The sequence below is a fragment of the Gymnoscopelus braueri genome (assembly GCF_963280865.1).
Source record: "Gymnoscopelus braueri genome assembly, chromosome: 13".
Classification (NCBI taxonomy): domain Eukaryota; kingdom Metazoa; phylum Chordata; class Actinopteri; order Myctophiformes; family Myctophidae; genus Gymnoscopelus; species Gymnoscopelus braueri.
In genome coordinates this window covers 18589242-18611585 of record NC_137615.1, presented here as the reverse complement: position 1 = coordinate 18611585, position 22344 = coordinate 18589242, and the positions used below count along the sequence as shown (strand labels likewise).

General features: G+C 42.7%; 1 protein-coding gene across 1 annotated transcript; it reads right to left on the bottom strand.

Moving 5' to 3' along the window:
• Positions 1-984: 984 nt before the first annotated feature.
• shisa9b (shisa family member 9b) lies at positions 985-20515 on the bottom strand (the record flags this gene model as incomplete). Its single annotated transcript, XM_080448183.1, has 4 exons — positions 985-1493; positions 5486-5623; positions 18674-18723; positions 19953-20515. The coding sequence occupies 4 exons, from the start codon at positions 20513-20515 to the stop codon at positions 985-987; spliced, it is 1260 nt and encodes a 419-aa protein (XP_080304309.1).
• Positions 20516-22344: the final 1829 nt, after the last annotated feature.

Sequence of the window (22344 nt, the reverse complement as noted above, 5' to 3'; positions counted from 1 at the left end):
GTGGTATTCAGCCCGTGTGTCAAATACAGAATCAGTCCAAGCCCGGCCCGTTTTGGCGGGCCGGGCCGGGCCGTGGGCGGGCTCTGGCTCTGGCGGGCCTGCAGGACTCTAGTGCCGGTGTTGTTGTCACGTGACTAGCAGCGTGCTGTGCTGCAGGCAGCGCAGTGAGACTCGCACAACCATGATGACTATACCGGGGTTTCGCGAGCGGCCGATCATGTTCAATTATCAATTATCTGCGCAAAATGTTCTGTGAGCCCGAGCCCGGCCCTGGGCCCGTTTGTCAAATACAGAATCAGTCCGAGCCCGGGCCTGGCCCGTGGTATTCAGCCCGAGCCCGGCCCTGGGCCCGTGTGTCAAATACAGAATCAGCCCAAGACCGGCCCGTTTTGGCGGGCCGGGCCGTGGGCGGGCTCTGGCGGGCCTGCAGGACTCTACTGTGGGGACCCCCGTGGGGGTCCCGACCCACAGGTTGAGAACCACCGTGCAAGACCATGAATGGATAGTCTCTCAACTCTTCCACAATCTTCGAAAGCTACAGAGTCTGTAACTGCGCCCCGCCTGTTTGTCATTTTTGTCCACAAACATCTATTTTGAAATATCTTTAAATCATGTTTTTGAACGTCCATTTCTGCCAAGCAGCAATATAGAAAGGCTTCGACTAATTGTATTTACAGTTGATAATTTTTCTAATAATCTTCATCGTTTCTCATTTGAAAATCGTAAGAGCCAACAGTCTCGAGAGACTAATGGATGGATGTAGCACTGTCTCAACCATTGTTTGTAGGAGTGTCTAGAGGGAGTGCACTGAATACATGCACACCGTCACATGTTACAGGCCATTGTGATTCACTACAAAAACGCCCCAGTCTAGAGCTATCGGCACTCTTATTCCCTTAAACACAGGCTTCTGCTTTCTCTCTCTCTCTCTCTCTCTCTCTCTCCCTCTAATTCCACTAAATTCTCTCTCAATCTGGTCTGTCCTCAGACAGTCACTTCTGTTTTGCTGTTGGTGACAAAGTAGGCCTGCGCTGGCATGTACCGAGTAGCATGAAGCTCATTGATGTTCATTGATGAGGACCGAGTGGCATGGAGCTCATTGATGTTCATTGATGAGGACCGAGTGGCATGAAGCTCATTGATGTTCATTGATGAGGACCGAGTGGCAAAAAGCTCATTGATGTTCATTGATGAGGCGCTGTGGGAGACGTATGTCTGCCATTGCCCCGTCGCGTCTTCGCCCGCCCAGCCCTTCAGCATCCCCGGGTGGGCTGCTGCGTTGGGGCTCAGAGTGAGGCCGTAGGTGGCGGTGGTGTTTCTCCTCGTGCCCTTGTGCCTGCGTCCGTTCTGCTTCTGTGCGAGCCTTTTGGGCGAGCTGTAGGGGTTGCTGGGTTCTGGCTCCACGTCCACCGGTTTCATCGGGAGACTGCTCATGGCTGTTATGTCTACCGTGTGCCGTCGGCTGGTGTAGAAATTCTCATTGGCTCTCTCGGCTGCAAAACACACGCACACACAGACGCACGCACGCACACACACACATACGCACACACGCACACACACACGCACACACACATGGGTTCACTACAATGCAATACAAATATCAAGATGTATATTCGCCCAACGGTATGTTAGTATTTTTGGAACATCATTCCTTTATAAGCCACAATGTTGCTTGTACGAAGCTGTATGATGCGTTTTGACGGTGTGCCCCGTCATTTGGCTAGCCATCTGCGACAGGGTTTGCGTGTGTGTGTGTGTGTGTGTGTGTGTGTGTGTGTGTGTGTGTGTGTGTGTGTGTGTGTGTGTGTGTGTGTGTGTGTGTGTGTGTGTGTGTGTGTGTGTGGGGGTGTGTGTGTGTGTGTGTGTGTGTGCGCGTGCGTGCGTGCGTGCGTGTGCGTTAATCTCACAAACCACTGGTCAGATCAGCGCCAAACCTTGTACAGTATGCACGCTGCCAGTAGGCCACAGACGTACGTCCACTGAAAGGACTGAAACTTGCACACATTTGCAGTGACTGCAGTCATACGTCATGATATGTCAGACATAGACGATCGTCTATGACATATAGACGATGAGGACGTTCTTAGATGACTGAGGTCACAGGCTGACTGTAAATGAACGTGTGACAATGAGCAACAGAAACCAGTGGAAGCAGCGTGTGTCTCAGACCTCGAGGGCACTTCTAGGATGATGATTATGATGATGCCCATAACCCACCTCATAATATCAGGAGGTTGGTTAATATTATAATTTTTCTCCCAAATGTAGTCGTCATGCCAATTAATTCCTCCCCACACACGTGTCTGTGTGTTGTCACTGCTGTTTCATCCTACTGACTTACGTACCTGCCGGTGAGGAGCCCCCACTGGGTGGAGGTAGAGACTCTGTCCAACTCCTCCCGCCCAACACTCCCTGCTGACAGGTGCCGCCCCAGCCCATAGGAGTACATGCAGTGACAAATATCACCCTCCCCGCCCAGCTTCCCTCCTCCAACACGGGCCAATACAAGTGTTTGTATAATAGACGATCGACAAAGCCGGATGCACCGCGGTGGATTCGATACCATTACCATTTTACACTCACCTTTCTGTTTTTCTTTTTAAATCTCCCTCCAGGCTATGGGATACACGTTCAGCGAAGCTATGGACCGGCACTAGCCAATCAGGTGCCTGTCTGTCCGTCCGTTTTAGGATCAACTAACTAGCCAATTACTCCTGTCCCTCTGGCTTATGGGATGTACTGTTACTAGCCAATATAATACGGTGGCACAAGTTCACATTACATTAAAACACCCAAAATACACATTAATGTCACAACCTACTGTACCCCGAAACCTGCAACTCATGAGGGTGTAAATGTCCACGCACTTTCAACTCAGTCTGAGCTGTCTTACATTAGTCTTTCGCCCTTTTGACACAAACAGTGGGCCGGGACCCCTGTTTGGATCGCGGACCAATTTTTATGGGTTGCAAGTAAATATTCCCCCTTTTTTTGTTTCCTACATTAAAGGAAAAAGAAATATATATATATTATTTCAAAAGATTTTAAAAAGTACAAAAAAACTATCATCAATTAGAAACAATAACATTTGTCGAAAGTGTTTCATAAATAAACCATACGTAAATAATAAAAAACGTTTAAGAAGTTTGTGAAAATAGCAAATCTGCAACGGTTGGCACTATTGTAATTGATTTTGCATGAAGAATAAGGCATTCTAATGACACGGACAAAAAAAGATTGATGAATCAGACTCTTAACGGAATTTGCGTAAATACCGATATGTACAAAATATGGACGTAAACAAGCTTAGTGAATGAGGCCCAAATTGTCTTGAAGGAACAAGAAACTTAATTAACATTGATGGACTGAATCTACAAAATGTCACTGAAAAATTATGAGAGAGATGAGTTAAAGGTAGGGTAAGTGATTTGCAATTATTCAAATAATTGCAAAATGGGTCTATGTTCTGATAGTGCTCGTTACTATAGAGTGTCCTGTCCATATAAAGAGTCTCCATGTCTCTCCAGCTCTTTATAAAACAGAAAATGCATTTTCGTTTCAGTTTCAGTTTCATTTCCAATTTTATCCAATCAGGATAGAGAACTCAATCAGGATATAGATAAAACAAGTGAAATTGGAAGTGATGACACTAAGAAATGAGCAGGCAAAATTGGAACTGGAACACTATAAAATTGAAGCTTAAAAATGGGTACTTTCTCCTGATTGGCTGAGATTTTGACACCTACCAGAAAATGTATTTTCTGTTTATTAAAGAGCTGGAGAGACGGGGAGACTCCTGTTACTGAACAAACACTCTATAGCAATGATTACTATCAGAATATAGTGCTTTAACCTTTTAACAAAATACTTTTTGTTTTAACCCAAAAATATCACTTACCCTACCTTTAAAGACTTGAGTTAAATTTGAACACGGTATGTTGATTAGTGTCAAACACACACTGTGTCTCATCACATGAGTGTTAAAAAGAGAAGGAATGGAGATGAAGGTAAATAGTAATTACAGTCAGCAGAACATTTCACCGGTACATTATGCATTTTCCTCCAGTTGAAACCAGAGATGAAAATTAGTGTTAATTAACCCGCATTTAATTATACTATGATTACAGGAATCTTCCACTCTTTAGGATTATTTCTTCTATAAACACAGTTACCTGTCCCTGTGTTCTTGAACAGATGTCAAACTAATCTGTAGATACAATTATTCCAATGTTCTCATCATACCTTGAAGGTTTCATCCCTTGATAATAATTATAGTAAAGCCCTGATTACTCCCCCCCCCCCCCCATATACTGTATACTATTAGTCATGACTGTAACGTAGAAATTATTGTCACCCTGCAGGCATTTTTGAGGAAAAGTTGGCATACTGCATTTTTTGACATTTCAATGTGTCCAAAATAAGAATCCACCACATGCCATTGAAATAAGTTTTTTATAATTCCTCTGCTAAGGAGGTTATGTTTTCGGTGCCATTTGTTTGTTTGTATCTATCTGTCTGTCTGTCTGTCTGTCTGTCTGTCTGTCTGTCTGTCTGTCTGTCTGTCTGTCTGTCTGTCTGTCTGTCTGTCTGTCTGTCTGTCTGTCTGTGAGCAGGAAAACTACTTGGCTGATTTTCATTCAACTATGTGGATCACAAATCCACCAACAGTCCAAACAGCCAGTGGGAAGGCGTGCCAGGTGTACTGAAGGCAAGCAGCGAACATATATGATGCTGGAAGCTTTTGTATAAAAAGAAATTCATGCAAATTATGCCAATGAAGAGGACTTTAATGTCAACTTTCTATATAAGATCATCTTTCTAAGATGACTGGAAGAAAGGAATGTAGCCATACTGTTATTTACCTAATCACAAACATGGACTTAGAATGTTTAGGACTAGACAGTGACTTTTGCAGCTTGTCCTACAGCAGAAATGGATTCAGCACATACAAATCTTATAGAAACAACACATGAAGTACTTTTCCTCAAATATGCCTACCCAATTGTTCACGGGGATTTTTCCATTTTCGGTCCAAGTGTTCCCAATTACAGCTGATGTTAAATTGCAGTGTGTACGAGGATATAGGTAGGTTATCTGGACAAGGAAAACTGCATCTTAAGGTGTAAACACACTGCACACAACTGCAGTAGAAGTCATCGAAGATACATTACACAGCAGCATAAACCACTTAAGCCCTATTTTATACTTCGTCATACGGTAGTGTCATGCAGGGATCTGCAACCTCACAACGTGTCACAACACCAGTCACGACACATTGTGAGCTGGTACATCCACTATTTTGAACACCTAGAATGACATTCCCAAAATACCAGGTTTTAAATGGTAAATGAAAGAGTAAAGTGCAAAAATGGACCCTCACGATTCATAATTAATATTATTTAGATACATATTATATATACATGACAAAACCAGTAGTAAAAGACTCCATGACGATTTGCAAAAGAAAAAAAAAGAAACCTCTTACCTACAGCCTTGAGCGAGGTATACTTGTTGACATCCTTGATAGGCTCTAGCTCATAGGGGCTAGTGATCTCTCCCAAGGTGGGGTATGGCTGTGGTATCGAGGATGATCTTGGACTGGCATTGTTCATCGGGCTGCCCACTGAAATGGAGGACAAGTTGTTGTGAAACACAAAAACTAAAGCGCAAGACATGCTCCTACCCACGTTTATTTTTTCTTCAGAAAGGGAGGTGATAACTAAATTTTTACGTCATTCCGAACCTCTGCTGGGCTTTTGTTCGGACACTCCTGCACTCCCACATGTCCTGACTGTCCAAAGTAGTTTGCCCGGGTTCGGACAGCCTGTCCGAAACTGACGTTCTTTTTCTGACGTCAGAAGGAGCATGTATTGAGCTTTACTGTCAGGGTGAGGAATACCATTTCCCCAGAGAGCACTGCGTGCGCATGCACAGGCACACTCACACACGCACACGCACACGCACACGCACACACACACACACACACACACACACACACACACACACACACACACACACACACACACAAAATTGGTGGTTCTTCAGCGGTTGTGTGGGATGGTTGAGGTGCTATAGTGTAGTTGTTGTTGTGTTCTGTAGCACCTGTAGCACATATATATATATAATTATTATTATTATTATTATTACTGTACTGTCCATTAAATTAGTTTGGGAGAGTACCGTTTCTTGTCTAGAATGCGTATGATGAAAAAAAATATTAATGTAGAATATGGGCTAATTAGGACCTTATTTCCCACAGGTAATGGAAAAAGTTTGCTGTGCTAATTACTTTGGAAAGAAGCATGAAACGCTCTGTTGTCTCATGAAAAGATGCACCAGACAGCTGCAGCAGTTCTAGCGCTACATCACAAAGCTACAGACTAAAGCATGTCTCTATGGCATGAAGTTCATGGCAAACCAAATGAAAGGTTAATCAAGGTAGCAAACATTTGATGCCGGGCCAACGTTTTTCTCCTCAAGGACTTGGTTGTTATAGCAATGCCAACGTTTGAGCTCTTGCATTTTATAGGTCGTTGAACATCTAATTGAAATTAATTCACAGCTAACCACTCATTCCAATCAATTAGAATAATGATTAGAATCCCTTTCAACTGGCCTGTAAGACTTTGCAGTCTGTGAGAAAATATTTTTTCTGCAGGCAATTTTGTCTATTTTGACCTTTTAGGCTATTTGGTAGTTAAAGTTATACAACTGTAATACTGTACATCCAATATTCTATATTGTAGGCACTAGTCAGAAAGATAAGAATATATTGCGATGATGCGACGCAAGAGCACGGAATAGCCAAGACCAACTCAGGACTCATTGATTGCCGCCCTCCACTCCCAGGGAGTGGAGGACAGCATCAGGGATTGTGTTGCTAACTCTGCTGTCACGCTGCAGTGTGTCTATACATACTGTAGGTTGTGTGCCTCTTTCCCCTCCTAGCTGTGCATACATTTGTCCATTAAGTCCCAAAAAGTATAACCCTGCCTTTGGTTGGCTCCCACAGTGTCAGTTTGCTCGCTACCAGTTCCGGGTGCCTGACACAGTGCCCTGCCAGCCTTATCCGTCTGTCTCTCTGAACTTTTACGTGGCCCTGCGGGAGGCCTCCGTAGAGGTTGTAACCCTTGTTACACATCAAGTGCCATTTGTAGCATTCCAGGGCCTTTTCTTGCTGTACTGTGAACGTCCATGTCTTGGACCCATACAGCAGTACTGATTGTACTAAGAACAGTCACGCGCTGTGAGCTTGTAGATTGTCTATTTTCAAAGATTTCTGAGTAGAGCTTAAGTGGTGAAGGGCATGTGATTTTTTGAGGGACACACGGCCAAAGAGAGGGGAAATGACGGCCATGGCCGTCGTGGCCGCCGTGATATTCCAACAGGATGTAAAGATGAAAATGAGATAAGAATCTAATCTCCTGTCCATAACTGAGTGACCACAGTTTGCAGTTGACTGATCCTGGCTCAGGTTGGTCTGCCGACCTTCTCCAAAACAACACAGTACTTGTGCTGAGTCATGGGTAAATCAAGTTGTATTGTGTATTATTCCTTCAATAGCACAATCACGCTCATTCACAATCTTTCTGTGTTTAGTGTTATTAGTTGTTCAGCTTTTTTTCTTTCTTTTTTTAGCTTCATCACTATTCATTTTGCCTTGTTATTTTCAGCTCTTTGTGTCCTATATTGAGCCTTTGTAGGTCACCTACTCTTTCTACCAATGCAACTGGTCTAGTTTTGATGGGCCACAAAAGTTAAGCTACGTTGAACAAAAATGTATTTGAGTTCTGAACTGTAACATAAAGCTGTCCCCAAATATTTGAATATACCGATGACTGTTCAACAGGTTGCTATTGGAACATAATTTAGATATACGGAATGCTTCATTTTAAATATTTTAATCATTGCACAGCCACCCCACGTGTGCACATGGAGATGACAAGTAGTGTATCCATTCACTTTCAACATGTTCCCATGTTGATCTGCTGCTGGCTGCTTGTGCATTGGCTAGTGTTGTGTAGTTACTATCTGGGGTTGTTGTCCCCTTTGGCTGAATGCAAAGGTTTACAAAGGCACACACATCCAAACAATAAAATACTAGTTGCTGGACAGGAGAATACTTTCCGATTTTTATATTAATACTAAAGGTGACGTTTTCTTCCTCAGACAATGAAACATACAAAGACTCTCTGTTCAGACTGGCAATTTTGGCCTATCCAGATTGAAAAGATTGTTTTTTTTATCACGTCTGAACAGCAAAAAGAAGACAAGGAAACTTGTACACTGAAGCCTGATTTATACTTCACTCACTGAAAATAGGCTATCTACAAGCTCACACCACTTTGCATTGCCAGGGATTGCTAGTGGGGCTTTTAGACTCTTAAGCCCCTAGCACACAGAGTCAATTTTATTCAATGAACATTGAAAACAAACACACTTCTCTATGATCTCTTGCACATACTCCGAGATTGTTGTACGGCAAGTGGCAGTGACAGTGACCCTGACCCTTTCAAAGTAATTCTTAACTCTCTTAAGCTTCATGTACTGTATAATATGATGAAGATTGATTGCATAATATGTGAAAAATATATATATTTACACGTGGCATACTTTGTTGTTCTTAGGATGTCTAAACTGCTATGAGTTTCAGAATCCCAGAAAGATTGTATATATACAGTAGTTAATTTACCTGGAGTGCACAATATATTGTGCAATATAATTAAAACTGAGGAGCCAATTCGTCGTTTTACTGACTTTGTGAAAACTCTCATGCGGTGTTGTTTTGTGGTCAAAGTCAGAACTTTTCTATGTGACCCAATGGAAGAAAGTAGGCCATTTGTGGGGACTCGTAAGGTTAAAGACTTTAAGGCAGAAAATAAGCGAGTTAACACTCCAGCCATGGATACCTCCCTGGAACTCATAAAACATTTACACGAGTATTTTGGGAGCTGAGCTGAATGCCCTGAAATAAATGGTACAAGGAGAAGGCTGCTCCTATTTACAGGCAGCCTACTTTATATTAATGGTGATGTTTTCGCTTCAAAGCTCTCCTCAATGCTTTCAAATCACATACAACAGTGGAACCACCTGCTAAATATGTGCTCCATCATTAGGGCTCATACACATATCCATCTCCATTAGTATTTTACGGTGTGTTTTCTTGACCTATTATTATCCTGTTCTAGTACCCTGCAAATTTAGTTTGTTGAACATAAAATAAGCAAGTAGCCACACCAGCCAACAGCCAGCACTTCTCACTGTAGCTTCGGTTCCTAATGAGGATTAAACCGGCACTATGTAATGTTGGATATCAGCGGCCACTTTGGACACAAATAACATTACCCGAGATTCTCTGTGTCCCTGCTCAGTCGCGCTAGTGACGTGAGACTCTATATATTTGAGTTTTTTATCTGAAAAGGCATGGCTTTGCAGGAATTAGCAGTGAATGAAGCTTCGGTGAGCTCCATGCCCGTGCCCGTCTGCTCGTGCACTGCGCAGTGCACGTTCATGAGTTTTACACACGTGGCTCATGTTTATACGTGAACCTTATTGAAATACATGTATTTCAGTCAGTGAGGAAGTGGAACATCATACACCACTGGAGAGCTGCAGTGAGAGGTGACTTTGATCTTTGGCTGCCTGCCTGGAGTAAAAGCAGGCCACACTTCCAAAATTGCCCTTTGTACACACAAACGGGCCACCAGGACAGGGATATGAGAGTAATGGTTGGCAGTGTAGCCCAGGACACCATAGCTGGTGTCTTGAATGTTCTTTTTGACAGGCAACAAGTCAGAACAAGGGCTCAACTATGTCATACACTGGCAGGCATCACTACCTATATCCATCATGGCTCTGGCATGGTTACACTTAACTGGCAAAAGAGAACAGACACAGGACCACCCTGTGGTGAAGTTGTGAAGTACTGTCAAAAACACGGATTCAAAGAAGACTTGACAATGCTAGAGGAGTATCAGAGTGGAGAAAACTAGCTCACTCTGCCAAAAAAAAACACAATGTCCCTCTGTATCTCCAATTGTCCACATGTCACCTCTTCCCAAATGTTCCAGGGAGCATGGCCTTTTAGTCAGGGGATATTAGCAGAACATTTTCCAATCTTGGAATAAATTCCTTACCCAAAAAAATCTTCACCAATGTGTTTGTAAAGGTGTCTAGTAACACATCTCACAAAGACTGAAATGCAGTTTCCCTAGGAGAATTTGTGACAGCTCCTGAAAGTTGGGGTACCCACCATAACCTTATGCGGGGAAAATAATCTAAATTTAATTCTGTTGTAAGTAGCATGTGAGGGGTCAAACCAGGGTGTTTTTATGATTCTGAATCCATTGCAAGCATTTGTTTTGCACCAAAACCACTCCTTGGGCTAAAAACGGCCCAATCTCAATGGGCTTTTTACACAAAAAGTATACCTGGAAAAGGATGGCTATGGCCGTTTTTAGCCCAAGGAGTGGTTTTGGTGCAAAACAAATGCTTGCAATGGATTCAGAATCATAAAAACACCCTAGTTTGACCCCTCACATGCTACTTAAAACAGAATTAAATTTTGATTTTTTTCCCCCCCGCATATAAGGTTATGGTGGGTACCCCAACTTTCAGGAGCTGTCACAAATTCTCCTAGGGAAACTGCATTTCAGTCTTTGTGAGATGTGTTACTAGACACCTTTACAAACACATTGGTGAAGATTTTTTTTGGTAAGGAATTTATTCCAAGATTTTTTTAATATCCCCTGACTATTTGTGGTAGGGATCTGATAAAGGAAACAGGGTTTGCCATATCGGCAGCCACTTTGACACTTGCCCATCCTGGTCAGGAGCCCTGAAGTTAATGGTGGCAGCAGAACGGCAGATGTTGTCATGGAGGAATAAAGGCACCAGGTCCAAAAGATTGCATGATTGCTGCAAGCATGAATGCGGACGTCAGTGCTGCAACTATACCAGTGGAAAAAAAGTAACTTTTGTTTTAAAACAGAGCCACAGATCTATGCGGTTACAAAATAACGAGTAGCCAAACCAACCAACAGCCAGCACTTCTCTCAGATATCACTATCTTCAGTTCCTAATCGGCGCTTTGGAGGAGTAATACGTTACGAATGCGTACTGATTCATGTGGGTGAATGTGGCAGCTGGACAACATGAAACCAAACTTTAACTGTACATCTGGTTGCGATTCCTCTGTTATTCTATGGACCCCCTGAGTGTCTGGAATAGAGTTTGAATTGAATTGAATTACTGTGATAATCAACCTTATTGAAATACATGTCTTTCAGTCAGTGAGGAAGCGGGACATCATACACCACTGGAGAGCTACTGTAGCAGTGAGAGGTGACTTTGATCTCTTTGGCTGCCTGCCTAGAGTAAAAGCAGGCCACACTTTGCCCTTTGAACACACAAGCGGGCCACAAGGACAGGGATATGAGAGTAATGGTAGGCAGTGTAGCCCAGGACACCAGCTGGCGTCTTGAACAGAACCGACAGTTTCATGTTCTCTGTGACAGGCAACATGTCAGAACAAGGGCTCAACTTATTTCATACACTGGCAGGCATGACTACCTCTATCCATCATGGTTCTGGCTTGGTTACACTTATTTTGACATGACTGGCAAAAGAGAACAGACACAGGGCTCAGGTGTTTTGACATAAATGCAGGAAAACTGAGCCCAACTTGATGTGAACAAAAAAGTTCAATTTCTCCAGTCTATACAAAACACATGGTGGCAGAACTGACAACAGACACAGGTTAAATAAAACAGATGATCCAACAAGCACTCACAGAAACAAACAGGCATATACAGAATTCACAGGGAGCTGACACAGATGAACCTCAAAGACTATCAACACAGGGATTGGTTGGGGCAAACAGGACAGAGGTGACTCAAATTAACTGACTCTTGTTAATCCATTCCCCAATACTGCCATTTCTGTAGCTGTTAAGCAGAGAGGATAAATAATAATGTGTTCTGGAACTAACCTTGTGGAACAAGGGAATTAATTCCCTCACATCCCACTAACTTTACCACTACCCCAGCATCCTTATTTCTGGGGAAAACTTTCTCAGAAAATAGATTCAGATTGACACATTGTAAGCTTAGGGGAAAAGACCTGAATGACTCCACTCAACAGTGGTAAGCGTTACCTAAAGTTACTGGAAGTGGTTCATCTTGTGCCTTTGTGACATTAGCTACTGAACGGTACGACTCCACACAGCCTAGTTTGTGTCAAATGTATTGTGATGTCATTGGGTACGTTAGGTAATGTGGGCTTAAATATGTTGCAACACATTCAAACATAATGGAATGCATTTAGCTTCAAAATGCTATTTCTACTGTCCTGTGATAATACCATTAAACCCATTTAAACCCAACAAAAGACACAAAAGGATTTGTTAAAGCATGCCCAATCCTCCACCCATGCATTGGCCCAATTTGTCCTCATTAATGTGCTTGTAGATTGGTTATATAAAGGTACAGCGTGTTCATTCAGTTTTGTTTATCGAATAAAAGTAGCAGGGCCAAAAGCGAGAACAAAAGGTACAGCAGTACTCAGTAAAAGGCTGACGGGCAGTTGAATTAATGTTCACACAAAAAATACACTTTGTTCAGGTTAGGGTTAAGATTGGGTCACTGTGGTTTTACAGGATATTCCATGGTAAACAAACATGATGAATGCGGCACAATTTGGCTAGAGGTTAGATAGCAGTTCTTCAATCTAATGTGGTAAACCTGACCCATCTGATATTCCAAGCAGGTTAAATCAGACATTATAATAATTTGCAGCCAACATCTGCTATAGGCCACTACTATCATCATTACAACATACAGTGTCAATAGTAAAAACTATACTCCACCAGTACTTGGAATAACAAAATCTAAATAATCACAATCTAAATCAAAATGAAACCCGCAAAAATACCAACTACTGTATGTTTATGAACATGAATAAACTAAAAGGTAAACACAAATTGTTCATAACTGTTATGTTATTGTTAATGTTAATGTTTTTAACATTCAATTGCACCCTGACATTATACAGTTCCAGATATAAATGTCCATGTTATCTGACCAGAGCATTACTTCCCCAATGGCCAACATGTATGCTTATCTCCTGTATCCCTGACACCCACTGCTCTCCTGCGATGGGAGATTTATCTAGTTACCTTTTTTACAGTCTATGCTAGTTACCATGGTACCATGACGGTACAATAGGTTATGCACTATCGCACACTCCATCTGTGGAGTTTAATGAAATGCAGTGTAGTCATAACATTAATATAAATGTGCAGATTCACACAGAATGCCATCGAATGCATATTCAATAATTCTATGGGAAAAGCAGCAACCTGTAGCTAATTCCATAGAGGTGAATCCTTACTCAAACCAAAGAAAATATGCCAACCATTTCAATTACTGAGGTTCAGAATAAGTGTGTTTTTTTTAAATTAGTAAATAATAATAATTGTGAACTATTCCTTCTTTTCATTTTAAATCAAACTGAAACATTACTATAGGTCAGAACATTGGAAACAAATTATTTTGGTACCATCTGCTGGTGAGTTGGAATGCTAAGATTATGAGAGATTGTGGATTCTGAGTCCCTTATATTAACATTAGCTAAGTTGCTGATGATAATTATCACAGTATGTTAAGTGATTGCTGAAGACATGACTAATTGCTTTACCAGCCCCCAGGATTATCAAGAACAGCTTTTTTTTTCTCCAGGCCTCCTCTCATCTAGAGCAGCTAATTCAGGAAAGGCAAAGAAATGTGTCGTGTTGACAAAGGTCAACACGACACCACTTCGTGACACCACCTATCACTTCTCCTTTGCAGAAGTCTGTAAACATTTTATTGTTGTCCTTCTTGAAAATAGAACAAACTTTTATACTGTAGATCTCAACCTCAGCCAGAGGAGTTGAACCGGGTTTCTGTACGTTTTCACCCCATTATGTGTGCTGTTAACAAAACAGTCATTAAATTTGCTGAGAATAAACAGGAGGCTGTTTGGAAGAGATTACTAACTTTTGGGACAACATCGAAAACGTATAGATTGATTAAATGTAACTTGGTGGGAATGAGTAGTTGCCTGCACTGAAGAGGTCAAAATGAAGATTACATAATCGATCATATCTCAGGAAAAGCGAGACTCACTCCAACACAAAGCAAGCTTGTACATCCACTATTTTTGCTATTTTGGAGGGGAGAAAAGACTAGGTTGAAAGTTGTTAATAAATAAATGTGTGGTTGCAGACAAGAAACACATCTATACAATGTTTCACATGTCACATGTAGATGGACGGGCATGGATTGAGATGCAGATTAATCTGCAAAAGAATTTCAGAGTTGGGGAAAATATGCATAAAATAACTGAATTTGAGGTTAAATGTGTACACTAGAGGGTGGCAATTGCCATTCCCTGACGGTGGGTCAAACGCACCCAAAAAACATATCTCCAACACCACTAGCTACTTTACTATTATTATATTACCATGGAATCTGCTGTGCAACAACTGATTTTGACTCCATGCTTTCCTCTATAGTGCCACCATTAGGACAAAATTGTCTACTTGCACACAAGATATCTGCAAAGCTATGAGGGAATTGCCATGAAATGCATTCATGATCCAATGCAAAATTCTTACAGTATGTGATTAAAGGAACGGTAGTTGTGTGTGGCAAATCCATGGACAGTGTTGCACTGCCCCAAATTGGTCTTGTGTATCACTGCTATTACTATGCTGCAGATGTGATAATCCTGCTACATTATAAATTACACTGCAATATGTTACAGCCTAATAATGACTACAATGAAATAAGACTTACGAAGACTGTTGACTGATCCCCTGGTTTGCATGGTCTCATAGGGCTGCCTATGCATTCCGATGTCATCAGAGTGTTCAGGATGTCGCATCACCTGGGCAAGAACCCTGGAGAAACAGTTCATTCAAAGAAAGCTCTCCTGATCAGTTTAATACAGAACAACAAATCATTAAAAGGACTTTATACTTTAATTTAAAAACAATTTGTGTATAATGGCCATGTAAGTTGCTTTGTCAATGCTCACATTTATTCAGAGAAAGATTAGATACTATAGGGATTGACATTATGGTGATATCACAATAACAAAAATGTCTCAATATTACCCTGGAATGACTCAGGATTATCGTGGGCCTGTGACGGCATCTACCATAGGTATTCAGGCCGAAACTTGCTGATCACTTGGTTATATATAGCTAAACATCTAACAAGCCCGAAGGGATGGATTTATTAACAAAAGATGAGCAACTAAACTGGCGGGTAAGGACATGGAGTGGGGCGAGGGCTCTGCTGGCTGCCATGACTGGGCCGTAAAACTGGAGAGAATGAGAGGAGAGAAGCTGGATAAGTGATAGTGATCAGAGGGAACCAACCAGGCTGGTGCTGTAACTGTGTGAAGTTAAACAGGCTGGCAACGTAACCGAGTAAAGTTAACACAAACTAGATAGCACTACAAACACTGACAAGCTATGGAGGCTGGCGTTTTCTTTACCACGCTGGTAAGCTCTGGCCACAAGTAGCATGCAGACCAGGTTCTTGTAGAGTTTGGTGGTGATTTGAGATGAAGGGCAGGTGTAAAGATGGGAGACCAGAGGCAGGTGTGCTGTACAGTGCACGGCTCGTTCCAATTAAAACAGGCTGCGAGGATGCAGAACTTCGTGGCATAATCCGCCACCAAACTGGACAGCTGAGAGAGCTGTCTGAATCCTGCCCCTGGGTGTGGTGGTCAAACAGAGTCCTGAACTCACAAAAGCCTTGTAGTCCTGTGTGTAGGCTGCGCATGATCCACCGCCACGGGCCCTTCCAGTGGTCAGCTTGATTATGTAAGCTATGCAGGCGGAGGAAGTGGAGTACATGCTGGGCTGGAGGTCTAACACATACTCACACTGCATGATAAACTTCCAGCATAAACTTCCAGCAGAGGGTGAATGTGCCGTCATAGGGGTTCGGGGTAGCAAGATGGCGGGACCTTCCGGAGCGCCTGTCGCACTCTTGAGATGACCTCAGATGCTTCCAAAAGCATTGCAGGAGGGATGTGCAACTTGCCCTGGGCCTGAAGCGGAGTGGGGGGCGTGAAGTTGCCTTCCATGCTGGCTGGGTCCAAGTTGGTCAGAGCTTGCCGTTACAGCTAGTATGTGTGAGATCCAGAAGCACAGTAAAGAGGAGGTGATTGGACACGAAAAGCAGGTGTGCTGAGATGTGCTGTGGAGCTGTCTTGGGGCACTGATGAAGAACATGGATGTGGAGGTGAGGACGGGCAAGCCATAACTATTTAAAAATGCAAAAAGTAGATTGGACCTGAAGTCATTTTAATAGTCTGTTTATGAACTGCCAAACGGTTAACTTTGCAATCTCATAATCTAATTGGGAGAGTGGAGGATGAATCCTACTTATTTTAGTTACCCCATGGCCTTGCCGCTAGCGCCACCCTTAGACAAAAAATATTCATATTCATAGTGCCATATTCAGGCACTAATATTTTTTTTTATATTGTTAGCCCCACTAGTGAGTATGTGGGGATCTAATTATGGCAATGTTAGTCGCCCTATATACCCTATATACTTAATTGTATGCCAAATAGCAAATAGTGATCTACAAGCTATGTTCTTCTATTATATATATATATTCTATTACCAAATGGCTACAAATATACAAACGGTACATTAAAAAATCACAATATAAACTGTACAACCTATGTAACACAACATAGAAAATGGCAGTGTTACTGTAAGCGAGAGACATGACATGGTATTAATTCCCAAACAATTGTCTAATATCATAATCCTCATTAAAGCCTTTAGGAGCCAGTGTGTGGATAAAGGGGTGACATTGTCGAACAGTCATCATCCCCCCAGCTACAACAAAACTCTACCCGGCCGTGACCAACATTTTATCAACTACATGAGCACGGGCCCACCCCTTTCAGAGATAAATCCACTTTCATTCCACCTAAATATAAAACTAATCTCTAGAGACTGCCAGAATGTATGCCTTACTTACATAGATTAGTAGTACTATATACTGTATGTGTATGTATGGTATTAGTATACATTTAGGATGGATATTGGAAACAGAATTTGACTGATCTTGAAAGATATAACAATTTACAGATTATAACAAACACAATTTGGTCAGAGAATATACAATGTATCATCATAGGCAGAGTTTTATTTTCATTTTTGTTATGAATTAGTCATAACACAGCCTAATACTGCGGCTGCTCTCTTCAACAGATAATTTTTAATTATTTGCTTTTGTTATGGCCTGTTGACATTAACTTTATCTTTCATGCTTGCCAAATACTGCAAGATACTTCTGTTTTCTCAGCCAAATTATGGCTCTCTAAGTCCCTCTCCAGTGTCTCCTCAAGAATAAATAATGGCTTATGCAATCAGTATGCTGTGCAGTATAATGTGTGGATCACAAATCATCCTCATGTAGTCTTCTCTCAGACATTGTTGCGGTTTTCCTTAATATGTTTGCAGTGGTCAGGATTACTTATGCTAAATAATGTATATGCATTTAATTAAATAATCCAATATTTACAACATACATTGTGGGTAAACAGTAGATACATTTGAAAGAGTAAGATTGTACTAACACTGATGACGTTTAATAGGCTTGATTGTTTTGCTTGATAACTGCATCAGCAGGTGCATATCCGTTGTCAAAAGGAAGCTGTCAGACCAACACTTCCACTTTGGTGATGATCCCATACCAACGGTGACAGAGAAGCCAGTCAAAAGCCTTGGATGCTTTGGCAGGCACGTGCTACAAGGGAGAGGCCTTAGTCTTGGAGAGAGCAAACCGTCCTTGTATAAAGCGACTCCATCTCAGCGACGAGGTCCCGTGGTCGAGGAGGTGCAGCGGAAAGAGTAGGCAGTAATGTGAGCAACGGCTGTCTCAAGGAAAATTAAATAAGGACAGTGGATGAGTTGGGATGGAGTTGAGAAGAGAAAGTTCTCTTGGAAGCAACTGTGGGACATGGAAGAATTTAGCTCACGAGCCACGATATGATGTCGTTCCATCCCCTCAGAACCTCAGCCAATGGTATGGTGAAGACCGCATCTCAGCAAACCTGAAGCACATCCAAGTCGGCGGCAAGACAAGCCACGGTCTGCCCAGTGGAAGTTGGCTGTAGAGGCTTCGTAGGCAAGTCAGCTACCAGGCTCCTTAAGGACATGGGAATCCGAGGCCAGGCCCAACGTCAACTCGTCAAGCCATCACAGCCCTCTCCGGTGCGGCTGAAAGGGCAAGTCAGTGTCTCTGGATTAAGAGGAGAGACAACATCTGGACTCTGAAATAACACCAAGAACGAGATGACATCAAGTTGAGCGAGGGGTAGAAGGGGTTAGAGTGGAGAAGGGCACACCTGGGACACCAGATGTTGCTGTTGAGCCCTTTGGAGGTGTTGTGGCCTGGTGGGCCTATTCAACTTAACACCAAAGAAGGAGGGTGCTCACCTGATGACCCCAATGAAGCACCTACCTCTTTCGGCCCTGAAATGGCGTCATCATCCCTCACATCGGCAGGTATAAGCAAGCCCTGTGTTTTTTAAAACAAACTGTATCATGTATGGTACCACCACCTTCAATACAAACCTCTGCTCACCAGTACAGTACCTGCTCCTGAGACCACTGCACACCAGTCCTCCACAACCTCTACATGGCTCCTGGTCAAACACAGGATAAACTTCTAAACCCATCTCACGACAAGCCCCCACCAACACCTAGATCCCCCGCTACCTCCCCCACTTATAAAGCGCCATGAGTTTGACATATCTGTTTGTGAATTTCATCCGTATTGACAATAAAACATAACAAATAAAGTGTAAAGAAGAAATGTCATCATCAGCTCTGAAAAGTGTCAAAACAACCAACCAGTGATTTTTAAATGTTCATAATGTGTCCGGATATCTTTCTTTCTCTCATGAGCTATGTGGAGGCAACTTACAAAAGGAAGGTGTTTACCAGCCTGGTCAATCCAGACTGACTGTAACTGTGTTCCATCTTCTGAAGGTGCAAGAGCCTTATAGCACAGAGCACAACCCCTCTACAAACACCCTGTCCCCCTATTTTATGGTTAGCTGGTGTCATACATGTTAAGAAGAGACAAGTGCTGTCATAGCAGCAACAGCAGTGAGAGAATGAAACACAGGGGAGAGGTAGCCTACAGTAGGCCTACAGGTAGGCTAACTGTTGTTGACTGAGGTCCAGATTCATGTGCAGTGATTTTGAATACCTAAAAATAACAAGATGCTCAATGTTAAATTCAATTCCTCCATCTGAGTGCCTTATGGAAAATAGAAACCTCACTGTTTTTTCGAGTGAGTCAGCAAGGATTTCTGTCTACTCTTCTAGTCTTGGCTGTTCCATTTACACAAATAATTTTCTTAAAAAGCTTCTTTTTTTCGCAGGTGTACAGTATATTCACAAGTAGGCTATGCAACCAGAGCCTTCAATTGGAGATAGAGAATTTGACTTGACCCATTTAGGAAACACTTGGGAACAACAAAACAGCTTACTTTGCATGCAATTGCAACCTTCAAAACTTGTACTTGGTCTGAAACACTTGGGAACAACAAAACAGCTTACTTTGCATGCAATTGCAACCTTCAAAACTTGTACTTGGTCTACTCTTTTTTCCCCTCCTTCACTCACCAAACCTCTTTGCCAAAAAATAGTAGATCTACAAGCTCACAACGCCAGGCTTGTGAGCTTGTACATCTGCAATTTTCGACCAATGTTCCCCTCAGAAAAGGGATGCTATAGGGTTCAAGTGGTTAATGTAAAAAAAAAAAAAATCCTATCTCACAAAGATTTGGTGGCCCCCCTCCCCTGTAGTAACTCTGAGGACCCCCTGTTGAAGACCCCTAGGTGTGGAGAAACCATACCACTGTACCTGGACATGTTCTGTCTGTGCGGGCGGTGGGTCTTCTCCAGGCCCAGTTTAGTGAAGATACCGACCAGTGCCATCATGGCCACGATCCCACACACCACATACACGATGAGGTTGGACTTATCCTTGGAGCTCAGCGCGTCGGATGGCACCATGTCCGTCTCCACTACATTGGGCGCGGGATCAGGCACGCCCGTGGTCATCCACGGCGGGGTGTCGTAGTTCCCGCAGTTGGTCTGGTCCAGCCGAGAGCTGTGGAAGGCGCAGCAGAACCTGAATCCACAGGTTCCGCAGCAGAACAGGTAGCTCCCCGTCGTGCAGATGAACGGAGGGTCCCACTGGCCCATCACGTCGTAGTAACCGCGGCACGCGTCTTCTGTGAGCGGGGTCTCTGAATAACTCCCGTTGTTCTGATCGCCATCCTTTGAGTCGTTATTAAGGGACACCGTCAGAAAGCTGTCGGACCCTGTCTGACCCGGCGGCTCACCCTCCGCGTCGCACCACGACGCCAGAACTTTGAGCAGAAAGTAACCGAGCAACAGTTCTGCTGCTGCGCCTCTCATCATGGTGCACACACACTTCTTTGAGTCATCGGTCCACTTCTTGCTCCGAAGGATGAGATGTGATGACGAGCCGCTGGCTGCATCACATCATCCACCAGAGATGAATATCCTCCTGATTGCTGCAACTTCCACCACGCGCATTGTCTGTTGTTTGTGAGCTGATCGCGTAAAAAAGAATTAAAAAAAAAACAAAAACGTGCGCGTTGTTCTAATTATAAAGAATAAAGCAGTTAAAACGTGACCAGTGACCACTAAACACTTTTCCACAGGGGTTGTTTTGTTAGTTGTATGAGCATCGCATCCCTGCTGTGAGGTGTGCGCTGGCTTTCCTGAGCCCTTATATTGGATGCTTGCTTCACTCTTGTGACAGACGGAACCGACTCGGACTGTACGCAAAAAGAAAGAAAAGGAGACCAGCTTGTGCGTGCGTGAGAGAGAGAGAGAGAGAGAGAGAGAGAGAGAGAGAGAGAGAGAGAGAGAGAGAGAGAGAGAGAGAGAGAGAGGGAGAGAGGAGAGAGATATACTGAGAGGGGTGGGGATGGATTGGAGAGGGTGGGGGGCGAGGGGGTAGTTTATAGGCCTATGTGAATTAATCTGTCCCGGAATTGTAACGTTTACATGATAGAATGAACAATTCTTCATGGGCTAGGCTAACACCTGTATGATAGTCTTTGTCAGCCAGAAACAAACACATTTTTGTTTGTAGGTCATACAGTGTTTTTTATGATTACAATGTTATTTGGTAAAATATGTAGAGTATGTTAATACAATATATCGAATACAATTGGGGTGGTTTGGTCTCCCTGCTTCTATTGCGATATTTAGATGTGTCTGCTTTGACACAATCTGGGAAGTTCCAGTGGGGACCCATCAGCAAAAAAAAAAGACAAAAATATGTCTGTCTTGAGAGATTAGGTTTGACATGACTGGTTGACAAGTGGTACTGCCTGAAGGTCAAATTTCAGTTTCTCCCCTGAGCAAGCAGCCAGGCAGGCGCCATTAGCTCAGTGCACGGCCCACAAATGGGTTCCAACCCAGTGTTTGGGAACCACTTGCCTAATACATTGCATATGTGTGCATGACCCTTCCAGCTCCAATATCAGAGATCCTGCTCTTAATTCTGAACAGGATTCTGTCATTCAGTGTTCTGCGTACTCTGCAGTGTTAATTCCATGTGTCAATTATGTTCGTATCACCAGTCAAACAAAGGTTGTGATTTGTTTGAAATCTATGTGGTGGGTTTTCACTGGCCCACAGTCCCTTTGTGAATCCTTCGTGAGAGGACTTAGCCTAAGCTCCGCAATGTGACATTAAGCTGACAGTCAATTGCACCTTCATGAAACTGAGAAGTAGGCCTATATCATGGCATGTAAGAAAATATGTACTGTACAGTGCGTGCATGCGTGTCCACACGAGCTGGAGAAATAAAAAAGATAGCTTAGTCCCATTCACACTACACAGGCATGACATATTTAACATTGAAGGTAGGTATAAGTGATATTTCTGGGTTAAAACAAAAAGTTTTTTGTTTAAAGATTAAAGCACTATATTCTGATAATAATCAATTGATATAGAGTGTTTGTTCTGTAACAAGAATCTCCCTGTCTCTCCAGCTCTTTAATAAACAGAAAATACATTTTCAGGTGTAGGTTGCAAAATTTCAGTTAATCAGGAGAGAGTAGGCTAAAAATTTATCAGCGTCATTTTTATAGTGTTCTAGTTCCAATTGTGTCTGCTGCTCATTTATTTGTGTCATTACTTCCACTTTCAATTGTTATCCCGACCTGAAAATGCATTTTCTAAAGAGCTGGAGAGACATGGAGACTCCTGCT